At 40.5% G+C, this 16,096-nt stretch overlaps 1 protein-coding gene across 2 annotated transcripts; it reads right to left on the bottom strand.

Annotated features, from left to right (window-relative positions):
* Window positions 1-3,667: 3,667 nt before the first annotated feature.
* Window positions 3,668-15,670, bottom strand: LOC101474887 (ly6/PLAUR domain-containing protein 1). Of its 2 annotated transcripts, XM_004562595.5 has the most exons (5): window positions 15,311-15,670; window positions 10,870-11,004; window positions 10,483-10,545; window positions 7,360-7,620; window positions 3,668-4,992 (listed from the first exon to the last, which is right to left on the bottom strand). In XM_004562595.5, the coding sequence occupies exons 1-4, from the start codon at window positions 15,357-15,359 to the stop codon at window positions 7,385-7,387; spliced, it is 483 nt and encodes a 160-aa protein (XP_004562652.1). In that variant the 5' UTR covers window positions 15,360-15,670; the 3' UTR covers window positions 3,668-4,992; window positions 7,360-7,384. The 2 variants fall into 2 exon arrangements, with proteins under 2 accessions (XP_004562652.1, XP_004562653.1); XM_004562596.5 differs by lacking the exon at window positions 10,483-10,545 and having other exon boundaries at window positions 15,311-15,664.
* Window positions 15,671-16,096: the final 426 nt, after the last annotated feature.

The raw sequence follows: 16,096 nt of genomic DNA, 5'->3' as shown, positions 1-16,096 counted from the left end.
GGCTTTGATTCGCTGGTTGCAGCTAATGGAATTTAAGGAGGTTGGACACACTGATGGAGGGTTGCTTTCATTTAGTTTAACTATGTGTACAGTATCTGAGGCTAATTGACCCTCTGGAGCTTTTCCGATCTCGCCGTCCTCTCTTGTCCTGCGATCTGTGCCTCCCACACCAGAACTGATCATTTCCTTCTCATTTCCAGACAACAGTAAACAAAAGTAGATGAGTTGAGGTCCCTCGTCAGCTTGAGTATTTCCGCTGCCAGAGTCGTACTGTGACTGCGTCATTAGAGCAAGGCAGAGGAGGGCCTTATTATTTTTAATAATCTCCTGTTTTTTGCTGCTTCTTATCCCCCAGAGGTCTGCAGTCGGCACTTCCCCTCTGTGATCGTCAGCCCTGACTCCCTCGCCCTCCTCCTCCTCCTCCTCCTCCGTATTCATGCTTAATGATGCTCAGTCATACAGGCGCGCCCTCACACTGCAGGACTCTCACTGATGACAGGCACAAAGTTTAAATTGCAGCAGCAACACGCACACACAAACACACAAAACTGAGGTTTAACCTCCCCTAATGTGAGTAACGTTGCCGCGTTCATGATGGCTCCAACAAGCCGACGGTTGTCTTTTCATCGCTTTGCCAAAAATTATTGCATGTTTCTCTCTATAGTCTGCAGGACTCATCGAGTGGGAGCTGCTCTATTGTGTCTCAAACAATGCACCGCTGCATTGTCAGGCGTATAATTGAAAACGGTTACTTGGAAACACTGTTATGGCTCTTACAAGTCAATCATCCATTACTGGTGACGCTTATCATCGCAGCCACAACTGGACTGTCAAAAGCCTTCAAAGCGGTCGGGAAAGAAACTGGAAAAGTAGCTCACGAGGCAGCGTTTAGCACACATGAAGTCACAGCTTAGGGGTGTTCCCACCTGAGAGCTGCTCATTAATAAATTAAATCATCATTTAAACACTGCATTTTGTATTTACACAGGTTATCTTTTATATTAACATGTCCTTGATGATTTGGAACATTTAGGTGCAACAACTATGCAAAACAAAGAAGAAGAAGAAAGATCCCAAAACTAAGAAATCAGGAAGGGGGGAAGCTGATTTTCACAGCAGTGTATTTAAAATGATACACCGAGGAGGAAAACTGTTTTTCCCAGGGAAAAAAATGAATCTGTAGATACATGAGCTGCAAATTCCAAAGACCGAGCTACCAGACAAACAGCCACTCGAAGACAGAGGTGTAAAACAGGTTTGCTGTTCATTCTGATAAAGTCCTCTGTGTGATATAACACTTTTATCACGTTTACACTGTTGGCAGTCTTTCTATCAACTGCAGGTTCACTTAACAAGACTGTGCTTCCTGCTCAATAACGATAAGTGAAAGCAGGCTGCAAACTGTCTGAAATGAATGTCTTGCATGCTCAATCATCCATGTTTATCTGGACGTAGCGTTTTGTGGGAGAAACGTTTCGTCACTCGTCCAAATGACTTCTTCAGTCTCAGCTGACTGCAGGTTTCCCCAATCTTATAAACAGTACATCTGCACAATAGCTGAAACTAGCCGACTGAAAGAACAATGGGCTGTGAGGTCAGTTCCTTGATCATGGGCTAGTTTCAGTTATTGTGCAGATGTACTGTTTATAAGATTGGGGAAACCTGCAGTCAGCTGAGACTGAAGAAGTCATTTGGACGAGTGATGAAACGTTTCTCCCACAAAACGCTACGTCCAGATGAACAACCTTCTGGGATGTCTGAAATAAAAAATGCTGCAAAAACATACATGCATAGTCATTTAAAAAGAACAGTACAGAGACATGTCAGCAAAGTGTGGTTAATTTAATAAAACACCACATCCATGCCGTCCTCGGGCTGGCTGTTCTCAAGGTTAAAGACTCAGAGAGGTTAGGCATACCTAACCCAGCAGGGACCACCAGCAGAGGTGAATATAATTTGGAGTTTCACCCCCTCAAAAAAGTTAATGCCTAGGTGCAGTGAAATTCTAATATCAGACTGGAAGCAGGATGGTTTTATTATGAAAAAGACATTAACGTGTGATAGTCCAGCACAATATTTCATAGACTTTAAAGGTTCCCTGTAATTTCCTAGATAATAATTATGTGGCTGTAAATTTACAGCAATATTCTGTTAAGGGGCTTAATTTGTTTCTAATTACTGCAAAGGAAGAAAAAGAATCTGTGTTCAAAGGAATTTTTTCAACAAATTAACTTTAATTAAGCAGTAACCTCTGTAAGTCGGAGCACAGAAGGTCAGTAGATATATCGTAAATAAAAATGTATGATTAAAGGAATCCATTCATTGTTGATTTCTAAGGGAACATCTACACAGGCATACATTCAGTAACCATCGCTCCTGTGCAGTTGCCCCCTGTGTTACCAAATGTAAGTTTATCATGTTATAAATGCTGATTGGTCATTAGAGAAACTCTTTTCCAATTATGGTAGCAGAGCTGAAAATGGTGCTTGATCTAATAGTACTGGCTGAACTGATAAGAGTTGAGGGTCCGCGGTTGCTTTGTTGAGCAGAGGTGAGGCCGTGCTGCCAAGAACCCCAACCTTTCTTTTACTTTATATTGTTTAGTTTCAGTTTGGTTTTTCCTAGTTTCAGTGTTAGTTTTAGTTGTTTTTTGTTGCTCATGAACACAACCGATCATGGTCATGTTCTCAAGTTCAAGCTGAGCATCAGAAACTATTGTGATTTGCCACACCACCGTCTGTTTTACGCAGAATGTCTTGCTGTTGGCAGAGGTCAGAGGAGAATGACCATACTGCTTCCAGCTGACAGGAAGGGAACAGCAACTCAAATAACCACTCGTTTCAACCAAGTTATGCAGAAGAGCATCTCAACAGCAGCAGAAGACCACGCCGGGTGCAGCTCCTGTCAGATAAGATCAGGAAACTGAGGCTACAATTCACAGGGGCTCGTCAAAATTGGACAAAAGAAGATTAGAAAAACGTTGCATGGGCTGGTGAGTCTTGATTTCTGCTGCAACATTCACACGGTAGGGTCAAAATTAGGTGTGAACAACATGAAAACATGGATCAGCCTGCTTTCTATCAATTCAGTCTGCTGGTGGTGTAATAGTGTGGGGGATATGTTTTTAGAAAAAGTATAAAGTGGCCAATGAAAGCATTTGTAATGTGCGTGACATTTGTTAGGGGCAGATTTGATAGGTTCAGACTAGCAATTACAATGCAAACACTTGACGACATGCGGACATGCTGGTCTCGATAAATGTCCAGACTGTCTCGGTGCTTGTTGGACAAATTTGACCACACTGACCAAGACTAAAGCCGAGGACATTTCCCTATCCATAAATTATAAATTTAGTTTGTTTTATAAGCACACAATATTGTTTCTGTTTGTTTTTATTGTTATTTCATTTAAATACAATTTCTAATATTTTTAGCTTCTAGTGTCGTTTTAATGAATTATTATTGCTTTGGTCAGAAGTCTTGCAATTTCTTGACAATTTCCCCGCCTTAAATTGTCTTAATTACATAGACCAAGAAGTTTCCAAAAAGTAACAGAGTTATTATTAAATGTTTAATATTTTGCGCTCCATTATCTGTTAAACTTCTTAGTTTTCAAACACAAAGTGAACGAGCTCTTAGAGTGAAATCACGACGTCTTGCTGCTTAACGGCAGTTTTTCTGCAACATTTCTGCAACATTTATTTACATCACATATCAGCAGAATACAGTGTTACTCTTCACAGAAGATCAATTAAAAGACAAAAGTTTATCAGATGGCCCCGTCTCTGACACAGCTTTTTCAAATCTAGAAATAATAAACTCAAGTATGCCTTTCCTCTTGACGTTCTTGAACTGCAGTTTCTTGTCCCGCGGTCTCCTCGGGACCGTTAAAACCTTCACGTGTGGCATTAAAATACAGCGCCGGAGTGTCTGCATCGCCGTCCACAGCACATTCACCACAGAATAAATACGATACGGTACAGATAGCCAACGCAAGCAGCAAAACAAATATCCGTGATAAGAATAAATAGGCAAACAGATCATTTAGAGGCAAATATAAATGCAGAAATTTTCTAAAATGCTCATCTGAACACTGAAATATGAGAATCAAATCAGGTTTCAGTTATGAAATTTGTTTTACAGCATGCAGAGGGAACCGTGATTTTGGGGCCATGAAGGATACTTAAAGGGAAATATGACAGAGATCACCTGAAGCAAGTCTCGAGTGAGAATTTTATTTGTACTTATATTTTTTTCTTATTATTCTGCACTATGTAATATGAAGGTTATGAGACAATTTAATAGATCATTCTACACAGGAATATTAATGCCTACTAATAGTGCTTTATATCACAGAAGCAACCCTATGATTGACAACGCAGAAACAAAGAGAAATGACGGTTGATAGTGGAGAATAAGCATAAATGTGAAAGGAAGGTGCGAGAGAGCTGGGAAACCTTCAACTTGTTGCCTCAGTCAATGTGCAGTCTTCACGGTAACATATGAGAAATAAAACTAAAGTTTGGCTTCGTAAGGTCAAATCTGTGTATTCAGAGCATAAACAGCTACAGCGTCGACAGGAAAATGAAACCAGCAGCGCCGTTTCAAACCGTAAGACCAGAAAATGAAAAAGCTCAAAAGTATTATAACCTCCACCAGCACTTTTTTTTTTTTACAGCATCTAATAACCAGAAAATAACTAGAGACCAGCTTCTTCACATAAACACTCCACTTCACAAAAAGCCAAAAGAGAAAAAAAAAAGAGAAAAGAAAGAAAAAAAAGGTGAGAGATGACTCAGCCGCATCCTCTTCAAACCCGAGCAATCAATGATTCACAAAGCTCTGTATGCTTTCACTTCTCCGGGGTTTCAGTGTCACTCTCAGCGGTTACGCCATTTTATCAATAACACTGACAGTTTTCCATAAAGCTGAGAAGCTACGAAGCCGATGTGGTGTCCAAATCTCCTCGTAAGGTCCAGACCCCAGGATGAACCTGTGGCAACAAAAAGCACATCGTATGTATTTGTTTAAAAAGAAAGAAAGAAAGAAAAAGAAAACACTATCTTAAAACAGTAACTTTGAAACCATTTCTGTGTGTGTTTAGTCTTTTCACCTTCATGCTAAATATCTCACAGCCAGTGAACTCAGGCAACACATACGATCCGACACTCGCTGTTTTGTTGAATTTTGGTTGAAATCAGGGCTTTGTGCACTCCACTCACATTCATTTATTAAAAGATGAGAAAAATTATTTGTTTAGGGCCTCCAAACTGTTGCAAAGCAGGAAAAGCAGTTATCACTGTAGAGAGCAGCATTAAGATTTCCCTTAGCTAATTTAAGAGTAATAGATTGAGGACATATGCTAATTTGCTTTCTAGTGCATATCAAATGAGACGATTGATACTAGTCTCACATCTGCCCATTACGTTTACAGCCAGATGGTAGTTAGCTCAGCTAATCACTGGAAAAAAGGGGAAAACAATCCCCCTCGCTCTGTCTAGAAGACAAGAGTCACCTACCTTCACTTCTAAAACTGTCAAAATGACATAACAAGACTTATTTGTTTAATCTGTTAAAGAAGCACAGTGTCCTTTGTCACCCAGGTCAGGTTCCTCTCATAGCTTCCAGGTTTTGTGCACAACTAAGACAACCTGTTGTGAGCTATAACTAAAGCAGGGGCGGGCAACTCCATGCCTAGAGGGCCGGTGTCCTGCAGGTTTTTGAATGAACACAGCTGATTTAAATGGCTAAATTACCTCCTCAACATTTCTTGAAGTTCTCCGGAGGCCTGGTAATGAACTAATCATGTGATTCAGGTGTGTTGACCCAGGGTGAGATCTAAAATCTGCAGGACACCGGCCCTCGAGGCCTGGAGTTGCCCACCTCTGAACTAAAGCATTAACTCACACTTGATCAGCTTTACCTAAAAGAGGGCCGACAAAAGGTCCTGTACCTAGTTTAGCTCCATCTCTCTGTGGTGAAGCTACAGGCTGAGCTCATACACTGTATATATAAGATGGATGGCCCACCATAACATTACCCAGTGATTTGTAGACTATCCATTGAGGCTTTGAGTTCGGTACTTCATCCCTTGCAGTACTGTCCATACCTTTAATCATGCTTAACTCGAAGCCAAGGAAAAACCAACCACATGGAGAGCAGTTGCTGGAGGTTGCCGATTTTTACCAGGAGAAATTGGTAGCAAAGAGGGTGCTGTGCCAAAACTTCCTTGAGATTGCTTTGGCTGCTAGCAGACTGCTGTTGATACCTGTGGTTTACACGGAAGATGCTGACCTGTCTGCAAACACTTACCAACTACTTCCCAATCTTTAGTAAAATTTGCAAAAGATGCAAACCAGACACAGAGAATCTTTGCCTTCAAAGTAAATGTTGTACCTTTTTGATGCAAGCAACACATTAAAAAAGGAGATACCTTTATTTGGTCATTGCATTTCTAGTTTCCATTGCATTATTTGTAGTTTTCCCACTGTTTGATTTGTTTGCAGCTAAGTCGGTGTCTCTCATGTCAGCTACTGACAATCCTGGCAAACGGCTAGTGACTAAAGCAATCAAAAGGAGACCTCTTTGAATGCTACCAACAAAAGCAATCATGATCTCACTGGTTGAGGAATACAGATTCTTCCCTTGGCACCGGTGGTTGCCAGATGGTTGCAGACTGGTCCCTAACTGAGGTTTTAATAAAACTGAAATGATGGAGTGTCAGAAAAATTAAGTTTTACTGAAAAGAAACAAACCAAAGCTTCTTTTTTTTTCGGTGTGGGGGGGAGATGCTTTGAGCATGTGTATATCTGATTTAAAGGTACTCGGGGGACTGGCTTCCTTTTGCAGTGACCTTCACCAAGTGGCCATTCAAGGAACTGGGGTTTTTGTTACTTGGGCTTTATTTTAGAAGTAGAAGTTCAGCAGCAATAGATCACTGGCTCTGCAGTACGGAATATCCCTGTTTATATCACCTATTTATGGAAAAATATACTCCGCATGAATGCACTTTCCTTGTGTGCAAGGTGAGAGCAAAGCAAAAGTGTCTAAAACCTGCATTTTTTTTAATGGCCCCATGGGCAAATTTGTAAAAACCCTTTGGTCTTTGCAGAAATCTGTGGATAAATGTCTCTTGGCCCTGATTTGAGTAATTACTGTCGTGTTTGATAAGCTCAGTGCCTCAGTCATTTTGGGTCACACTGATTTAAAAAAAAACCAAAAAAACCCACATTAAATCTACCATCTTATTATCCCCTCGCTTATGTGGTTTTAACACCATGCTTTCTTTTACAAACTTGACTTTAATTCTGATTGGAAAGGTAAATTCTTTTAAATGGTTTAGACAGAAAACAAACTGTACAGCGAAGTTGTGGCGGGAACATCATCTACGTCAGTAGGAGGAGCAGCAGTGCGAGCAGGAAAAGAAGAAGAGGCCGGTTCGTCTGCAGGGTGGTCGTTGCCGCCGAGTTGGTGGGACGCTTCCTCTTGGGGCCGTTGCAGAGTGGGGTGTTGCAGCAGGAGATGCAGACTGAATTCAACCTGCCGGTGCAGAACTGCTGGTAGCCAGAGGAGGCGATGAGGCAAGCCCCCGAGGATGCACACGATTTCCGATAATGTATCCCTGAAAATAATAATCAAGAGCTCTCTAAATGTTTCCAGTGTTCAAACAGAAAAAATAGTAAAAATAGTAAAAGAGATTCCAGTAGTTGGAAATGCATTTAACAAAAGTTGCAAAGAAATGTGGATTCATTGTCCCTGCTGTAATAAGATTGCTTAGACTCAACTTATAAGAGCTGCAGTACTTTATTGTCCTATTTGGACTTTGAAAGTACTGATTTCCTGTCTCCTTTTATTAACTAACGTTGTGCGGTGAGGGACAATTTGTTTCTGCGATGTGTTGGAAAAATGCTTTTTATTCACTCTGCACTTTCTGACTTCTTTATCAAGTAACCTTTCTCTATCTGGTACCTATTGCTGTTATTTGTTATGTTTTTCTACGGTATGCTTGATATAGGAAGCATTTTGTCATCTATGTGGTATTGTTACTGTATTATTCATGTGGTTGTTTCTGTTGTCTGCAAATGAAACATTCCTTTGCTGTGTGGATTAAATCAAATTCAGATAAATTCAATTTCTGCAGCAGGGAGTTCCATTAAGTGGAAAGGCAGGAAAAATGTGCATCTTAGCATTTTTTCCCCTTGATAGTGCTTGTTTGGTATGTGGTAATAAGGCACATGTTTCTACAGAACTGCTTCTCTGTCTGTCAAGGTAAAGCCTAAAATTACTATCTGAGGAAATGCTATGAGGGATCAATGTTTTACTCAAGGACACCACGCAAGGCTACTTTGTTGCAAGCACTGAACCTATAAACTTCCAATTATAAGACACTTCATCAAGCCACGTGCTGTCTGAGATTTGACAACTAATAGGAAAAATCTGATAAGCCAATCAATGATAACTTTGTTATCTGAAGGGACTTTTGCAGGTAGCTGCAAACATAATATTGACAGTCTGTAAAAATAAAGAATATTTTTACTTCAAATACTAGGCTGCAAACATGTTAGGGAAAGCAAATGCACAATACCGTGTAAAGATGGAGTAGTTGAAAAATAAACATCCCCAAATTTAGTAAAAATTGAGCAAAAAACAGATTACAGTCACTAATGTTGGTTTAATTTCTGTTTTGCATAATATCAGAAATTAAACTGATATTAATATATATATAATAACATAATTGTTAAGGCAGAAAAAACATTTACACAATAAAATGATAATTAATGATGTGCTTTAGCCTTGGATTAATTATATTAATATCAGTACTACAACGGAAGATTTTTCTTTTTTTTTTTAAATCGAGCTATATGTAAACACCAAAATCCAACAAAGAACAGGTTACTGTTGACAGCTGTAACTCAGATTCTAATAGCATTTTGCACAAGCTCCCACTCGGGTCTTTAAATAAGAGTGAACAAAGCAAACTGATAGCTAATGACTGTTTGGGCCTTAGAAGCAATGTTACAAAAATATGTTTGATACTAGGTTAATTAATATCTAGATTAAATAAAAATACATTTATTACATGGAAGAAATTGAACTAAAGGAACAGGACTGAATAAAACTGAAAATGTTTTTTTTCCCAACACTATAATAGAAAAGACTTTTAGAAGAACTAGCCGTTGTCTGTGCACATCTTTTGATTATGTTAGCTGGGGATGCTAAAGTGTAAACGTCCTCAAAATGTAATGAAAATCACGTTAATAATTTCTGTTTAGAAACTGAGAGCACCTTGGATCTTTCACAGCTCTTTAAATAAGATTTAACTCAACAACCTTAAAGTTAATGATGAGCTTTGGTCTTTGAAGAAATGCTATGCTAATACTTTTCATACTTGGCTATGCTAGTTAGCCAAACAGATGTTAGCAGATAAATACACAGATAAATGTACAGATAAATATTTTATGGAAGCTTGATTTTGCTACTGAATTTTAATTATTTAGTTTTACCATCAATAAATTAAAATGTTAGATAGCATCTCAAAACAAAAAAAAAAACTTGAAATTTCGAATTAGATATGCCAAAATTTTAACTTGAAATTTTAAGATACTCAGTAAGTTCAAATTTTGAGATAGCTCAAAATAATATTCTGGTGCCCAAAACAAATTAAACTTCCTACCTTATACTGCTCTGGATGTGAAATAAAAGTTCAAACGCTACACCCGTATTGTGGTTGTATCCACTTTTCCTTTTATTATTTCATATTTATACATTTTTAGACAATAAATGGAGGTTTGTTAATCTTTTTTTGCATTTTCTACCACATGACCCCTGGTAGGTTTCCTAGTTTGGAATTTTAAAAAAATGTCTGCTTAAAAAATTGTCCCACCTCTTTTCCAAACTGTCAGTTTTTTTCACTCTATAGACTGAGCTATTTTATTTCTTGTAAGGCGGCACAAAACTAATCTAATCTCAGTGGCAGCTGAATGAAAGCCTCTTGTCTTTGACAAATGAGCTGAATGAAGTAGTTTCAGTCAGCTGGGGTTTTGGATCAGCAAAACAACATCACAATACAAATAAGGCTTATGTGAAAACGAGCCTGCAAATAAAAAAAAAAAGCAATGGATGGGAACGTTTATGTAGGTTTACAACTGGAACATTTTTACACACTGTACCACAGCCCAGTGTCCCCTCTGTGATACCGAGTCCTACACCAGAGTCAGCCTACACATCAGTCAGTGCTTCTCTTTTCCTTCAAAGCAGAGCAAAGGAACTAAATTACAGATAACAATATCTATTTCACTGAAAATCACAGGAGATTGCTCTTTTGGACCAGTCAATAAGACACAACGATTAACAGGTATTTTGGGATGGAAGAAGTTGGGTATCCTTGGGTACTTTCTTTTTTGTCACTAATGACAGAGAAAATTACACACATCTGCAAACATCACAGTTAATTTAAAGAGTTGTTTATGTAGGCTCCACTTACGTGACTCGAAAATAAAAGTCATGCTACGACCAAAACGAGCGTAGTCAATTACGGCAGCCTCACCTAAATGGCAGAGAAGAAAACTTAAGAAGTCACGTTCTCTCTGAGCGATGTGTTTTCAGTTTCATCTCTGGTTTCCAGACGGTCACCTTCCTTCTTTCTACTGATAGACAGAAACTCTATCTTTGTACTTTTGGCTGGCTCAGACTGTGCATTAATCCCAGTCTCTCAACCTTTATGGACTCTGTTCTGGAGCGCGTAAAGGAATGAGAAAACCAAGAAAGACATTCCTCCATCAAGCATACATAATTCTGTAATCTCTGTAACGTTGGGGCCTCTACTGAGGCATTGCCAGACTTCATGAGCTAACAACGAGAAGCGGCTTACCATCAGATTTGACCAGCACCTCCTTCTGGCACATGTCCTGTACGTTGACGGTACAGTTGACGATGTACTCTGGCGTGGAGCAGTCATTGTGCTTCATCTCCTCACACTGGTAGCACTGAATCTGAAGGGTATCTCCTGCCACACAGAGTGGAAGCAGAAATGTTCAGTTATTGCAGGACTTTTTTTGTTTCCCGCCCTACAGAGTTCTTCACGTGGATAATCAATCCTCCCGTCACAGCTTGATAAGCAAAGGAATGCGTTTAACATTTGTTTTTTTGTCAAATGTCAAAAGCGCGGAGCTTAAAAACTTGGCTAGATTTTTTTATCTTGTGAAGAAAATGAGAAAGATAGGCCTAGCCACTGTTTCCAAGAGGTTTGCAAACTCAAGATTAGCAGCAGGTGGAATCTTAGCTTCCTGAGAGATCGGTTGAATAAACTTTGATATTACTTATTGATACTTTAAAGACTTAAAAATATGCCCATAAGCTGCATTCTTCTATTATGCACCACTGAGTGATAATGAATGATGCTCTGTGATTAATGTGACTGTGCAAAGCTATGAAATTTCAAGCAATATGATTTTTTAATTTTCCAATCATTACCTAGAACTTGAATCTAGCGTTTGAGTCCATCAAACGATCAGAAAAAGTGTTTACTGAGGTCGTAAACCAAGGAGAGTGTGTACAATCTGAAAAGCAATAGCAGACACCCCCTGCCGGCCATTAAATTAAGTCACTTGGTCCACGAGTATTGCCTGCTTTTAAACTCATTTTCAGGTGTTTTGTTTTTTTTTCTCTCCTCCCCCCCTTCTCACCGTCTCTTCTCCCCTTTGGTTTTCTTTCTCTCCCTCTCTTTCTTTCATTCTTTCTCCCTGTCCTATCCCCCAGTCATGTCTGTCCCGCTTGTAGCAACCGAAAATAAAATAAATTCATACTTATAATAAAGGTCAATCAAATGGACCAATATGGCAAGGCCATGATGATCCAAATCAAATCACTTTTATTGTCACATCACATGTGCAGGTACATTGGTACAGTACATACGAGTGAAATTCTTGTGTGCGAGCTTCACAAGCAACAGAGTTGTGCAAAATACAATAACATAAACAGGCAAAATACAAGAATGGCTACATCTGAAACTAATAAATATATGTACAATATATAATAGTATATGCATTTCTGGATGTGTATACTAAATGTTTTCCACGTGTGTGTGTGTGTGTGTGTGTGTGTGTGTGTGTGTGTGTGTGTGTGTGTGTGTGTGTGTGTGTGTATACACATATTTTACAATTTAAATAGAGTAAACAATAAAATAAAATATATAAAAATATACAGAGTGAGACATGTGCAAAACAGTGGCATTACTGTACAGTATGGAGTGCATAATGTTGAAGTTCCAGTAGTAAAGGTGAGGTGTCTATGACGTGTTCAGCAGTCTGATGGCCTGGTGGAAGAAGCTGTCTCTCAGTCTGCTGGTTCGGGACCGGATGCTGCAGAACCTCCTTCCTGAGGGAAGTAGTCTGAACAGTTTATGGCTGGGGTGACTGGAGTCCTTGATGATCCTCCCCGCTTTCCTCAGGCAGCGCTTCCTGTAGATGTCTTGGAGGGAGGGAAGCTCACCTCCAATTATCTGTTCAGAGCACCGCACTACTCGCTGGAGAGCTTTGCAGTTGTAAAATTGGTAAAATAAATCCGCTTGGCATCTTTCTTGGCCTTAAGACAACAATTCTGATGGCTAAAGATCCAAACGGGACACAAAAAAACAAACAAACAAAAAAAACTCATTTTCAGTCCCAGTTTAACTTAACAACGAGTGTCTACAGCCACCTGTAAAACACGGTGGAGGCTCTGTCATGGTTTGGGGCAGCATTTCAGCCAGTGGTGTTAGAGATCTTGTCAAAATGAATATATTTTGAACACAGAAAACTACCGTCAGATTTTGATCCGCCATGCAAAACCATTTGGAAAGTGTCTAATTGGCAACAGCTACATTTATTTGATTGACTGGCCTCTCCAGAGCCTGGACCTCAGTGACTCAGACAACAGGGTTTTTCACACCTCCCCCTCCTCTCAGTGGCGTTATGCACCATAGCAACTGGCCACCACAGGTGTGTGGTGATGTCACCCTTTCTCCCTCACTGTAAACCTAATCATGGCTGATCCTGTGAGTGTGTACGGGCTTCAGCCTGTCCTCTTCAAACAGCAGCTTTAAAGCAAGTCAGGATAGGCGTTATTCGTCATATGAACAGCACAGGTGACGACTGATGAAGTTTGCCAGACTTTTCTCAAGTTTGAAGCTGCTCTTCACAGGACTATTTTTCTTGGATTATTGATAATTGTTCACAGTATCTGTGAATCAGGGCTGTGTGTTTATTTCATCCCCTGTGTTCTCCCAGAGTTGAGCAATAGATGCTTGTACAGATTTTAGCACATATACCATTTGTTCAACGGTATATTTGCTCCAAACATGACTAATGGCGCTCCACGAGAGCGCTCTGTCATCTTTTTATCTCCCGCTGGGTGTTTTGACTTTACGCCTACAAGCAGATGGACAGTGACAAGGTCTCCTGACTGCACGAAGCACATAAAAGCACATGTTTTTCTTTGCTCTCTTTTATTGGATGTCTCGAGTGTCAGCAGAGAGGTTATAAATTCACACAGAATAAGCCGTAAAGAAAACACATCAGCAAAGCTCAGAGTGGCTGTTCTTAATTCCCTGGTAACCCGTGGATTTTATAGCTGATAAAACTCCATTTACAACACAAAGCTGCCGCGTTAAATGTAATCTGCCAGTGCATAGATGACCCATCTGCATCCTCATCCCCTGAGGTACTAAAACCAGAGTCCAGATTGCTACGGCAACCTCTTGTAAATATACAAATGCACTTTTATGTGGGTTTTTGCCAATTTCATCTGCCGCTTTTTTTAACTTACCAGCAGAGGCACCTGCAGACCCCACAGGAGCTGTTCAAAGACCTACTCGGTCCTCATTTTTCAAATAAATCATTCTGTTCTTTGCATGTTCTCTGTGGAGCGTTAAAAGATCAGCTCTAATCAGAATCAGAATCAGAATCAGAATCAGAATACTTTATTGATCCCTGGGGGAAATTATTTTTTGTTACAGTGCTCCATTTTAAACCAACATTAAGACAAGACAGACAATACGCTAACTAATTTAAAAGGTGGACTGGACTCCGTCAGTCATTGCAGATGCAGCAGACATATTTCTTTTGCAGTCATCAAGCTAAATCGTGAGGATTAATTTGAAATACATATATTCAGCCTTTATTTTGAAAGAGCACCATAGGCCTTTATTAACTTTTATACTGTATGAGAAAAAATGAGCCCAGAAATCACAAAAATATTTATTCTTCTCCTATTGCCAGAAACCTTGAGATGCCTCATGCTCTGCAGAGATCTGCTCAAACCGTGAGGCAAAAAGAAAGCGAGTGTAAGTAAACATATGAATTAGACATCACAGTGCCCACAATGACGTTGTAGTCCTGTTTAAGTGACTGCTACGGTTGGAAATCAGATGATCTACAGACTCAGTGCCACCTCTCTGCATCATAACTAAAAGCAAAGTCTATAAATTTATATAATCAAATCTCAGCATTTTTCATCAGATCACTGCGTATGCTCACTTACTGCTCCATGCTAGGATATCTTCATCAGAGCAGCTCAAATCCCTGCAGAAACGCCTGCTCTAAACATCCCACTCAAGCTTATAGATATCACTGGTGCAATCATTTAAATGGCAGCAAGCATTCACCTCCAACTTTAAAGGTCCTCATATCATATCCACCACCACAACACCACCCTAAAACATTTAAACCAAGCAAAACCTGCAGACTCCTGAAATCAGGACACCAGAGCAGCATCCAGCTCCCGAGCTCTGCTCATCACTTCTAGAAAACTGCTTCAAATCCCCCGTTTTCTTAGTTCCGCTAAAGAAAACAGACCACAAACCACATCCTTTTTGCTACTTCTATATCGCCATCCTCTGAACTCCAATCACCTGACGCACTTCGGAACAACTAAATACTATCAGCGCGATGTGGCAGAAAGTCATGCAGCAGCGGGAACAAGCGGCTCGCACTTTTAAAGGGCGTCATTGGCGTGGATCTGTGTTACTATTGTTCCCACTTTGCTCCAAAATGAGCTCGGGGTGTGTGAGGTGTGGGGTGGGGAGGGGGGCACTCCTTCTCCAAAACCATAAATCCTTCCTGCTGTTTCTCCACTTATCTAAAAACATCTGGAAAGATTCTCTTTTTTTATTCTTTATCTATTGGCACAAAGACGAGTCTCCAAAATGTTACACCGGCTATAAAGTAAAGTTCATCTCGACTGGCTCTAAACGAAGTCTGCATTTCCTCTCTGTGCGTGGACATGACTTCTATCATCATACGAGACCACTGCGGTCTCCCCAAAGTTGCACCTACCCGCATCGAGGAGGACTCCGAGCAAAGTCGCGAAAACGAGCAGACGCATTCTCTCCCAAATGATGCTCGGAGGGGAAACATGAAGAGAAGAAGAATGGGGGGACAAACACGCGTGGACTCCCTGAGGTTGTTATAAGACAAGGAGGTCGACCCGCCGCAGAGGCAGCCCGGACTCGGATCCGCTCATCCTCCCGGCTGACTGAAGTGACAGCGAAGAAAAAGAGAGAGAGGGGAGGAGAAGTAGTAGAAGAAGAAGCTCCTGCCCGCAAAGTGCGCGTCTCCTCTCCACGCAGCGCGACTGGAGACAGATCCGGAGCGCAGAAATCATAAAGCGCAGCCACGTGACTGGAGCGCACAGTTGGCGTTTCCATTTCTCATCCTGTGCCCGCGCACTAATTGCGCATCATTACTTGTTATCCTCTCACCGTGACTCTTTCTCGGCGCTGGCGTGTGGATTTGGATAACAAATAAAATCCCCCGTGCGCAAAACTTGGATTGGCGCGTTTTGGTGCTTCCTAACAGCTCGCCAGAATATTTCAGTGAATGGAGTCCGTAGCCCCCGCAAAGGGAAACACTTTCCCCTCGTCTGCTTTTAAGATCTTTCAGTCACATCAGACTCTCAGTGGCCTGGATCACATAGCACGCGACGTGTATGTTTTTTAATGGCGTAAATAGTCCGCGTGCAGACGCACATTTTAATATTAATTAATGTAACTGAGTCAGCTCTAAGGTGGGGTGGAGGGCCACGGTGCGTTTACTATTACTCTTATTCACGCCATGTAATCG

This window comes from Maylandia zebra, linkage group LG23 (genome assembly GCF_041146795.1).
Source record: "Maylandia zebra isolate NMK-2024a linkage group LG23, Mzebra_GT3a, whole genome shotgun sequence".
Taxonomy (NCBI): domain Eukaryota; kingdom Metazoa; phylum Chordata; class Actinopteri; order Cichliformes; family Cichlidae; genus Maylandia; species Maylandia zebra.
This window is presented reverse-complemented; position numbering and strand designations above follow the sequence as displayed.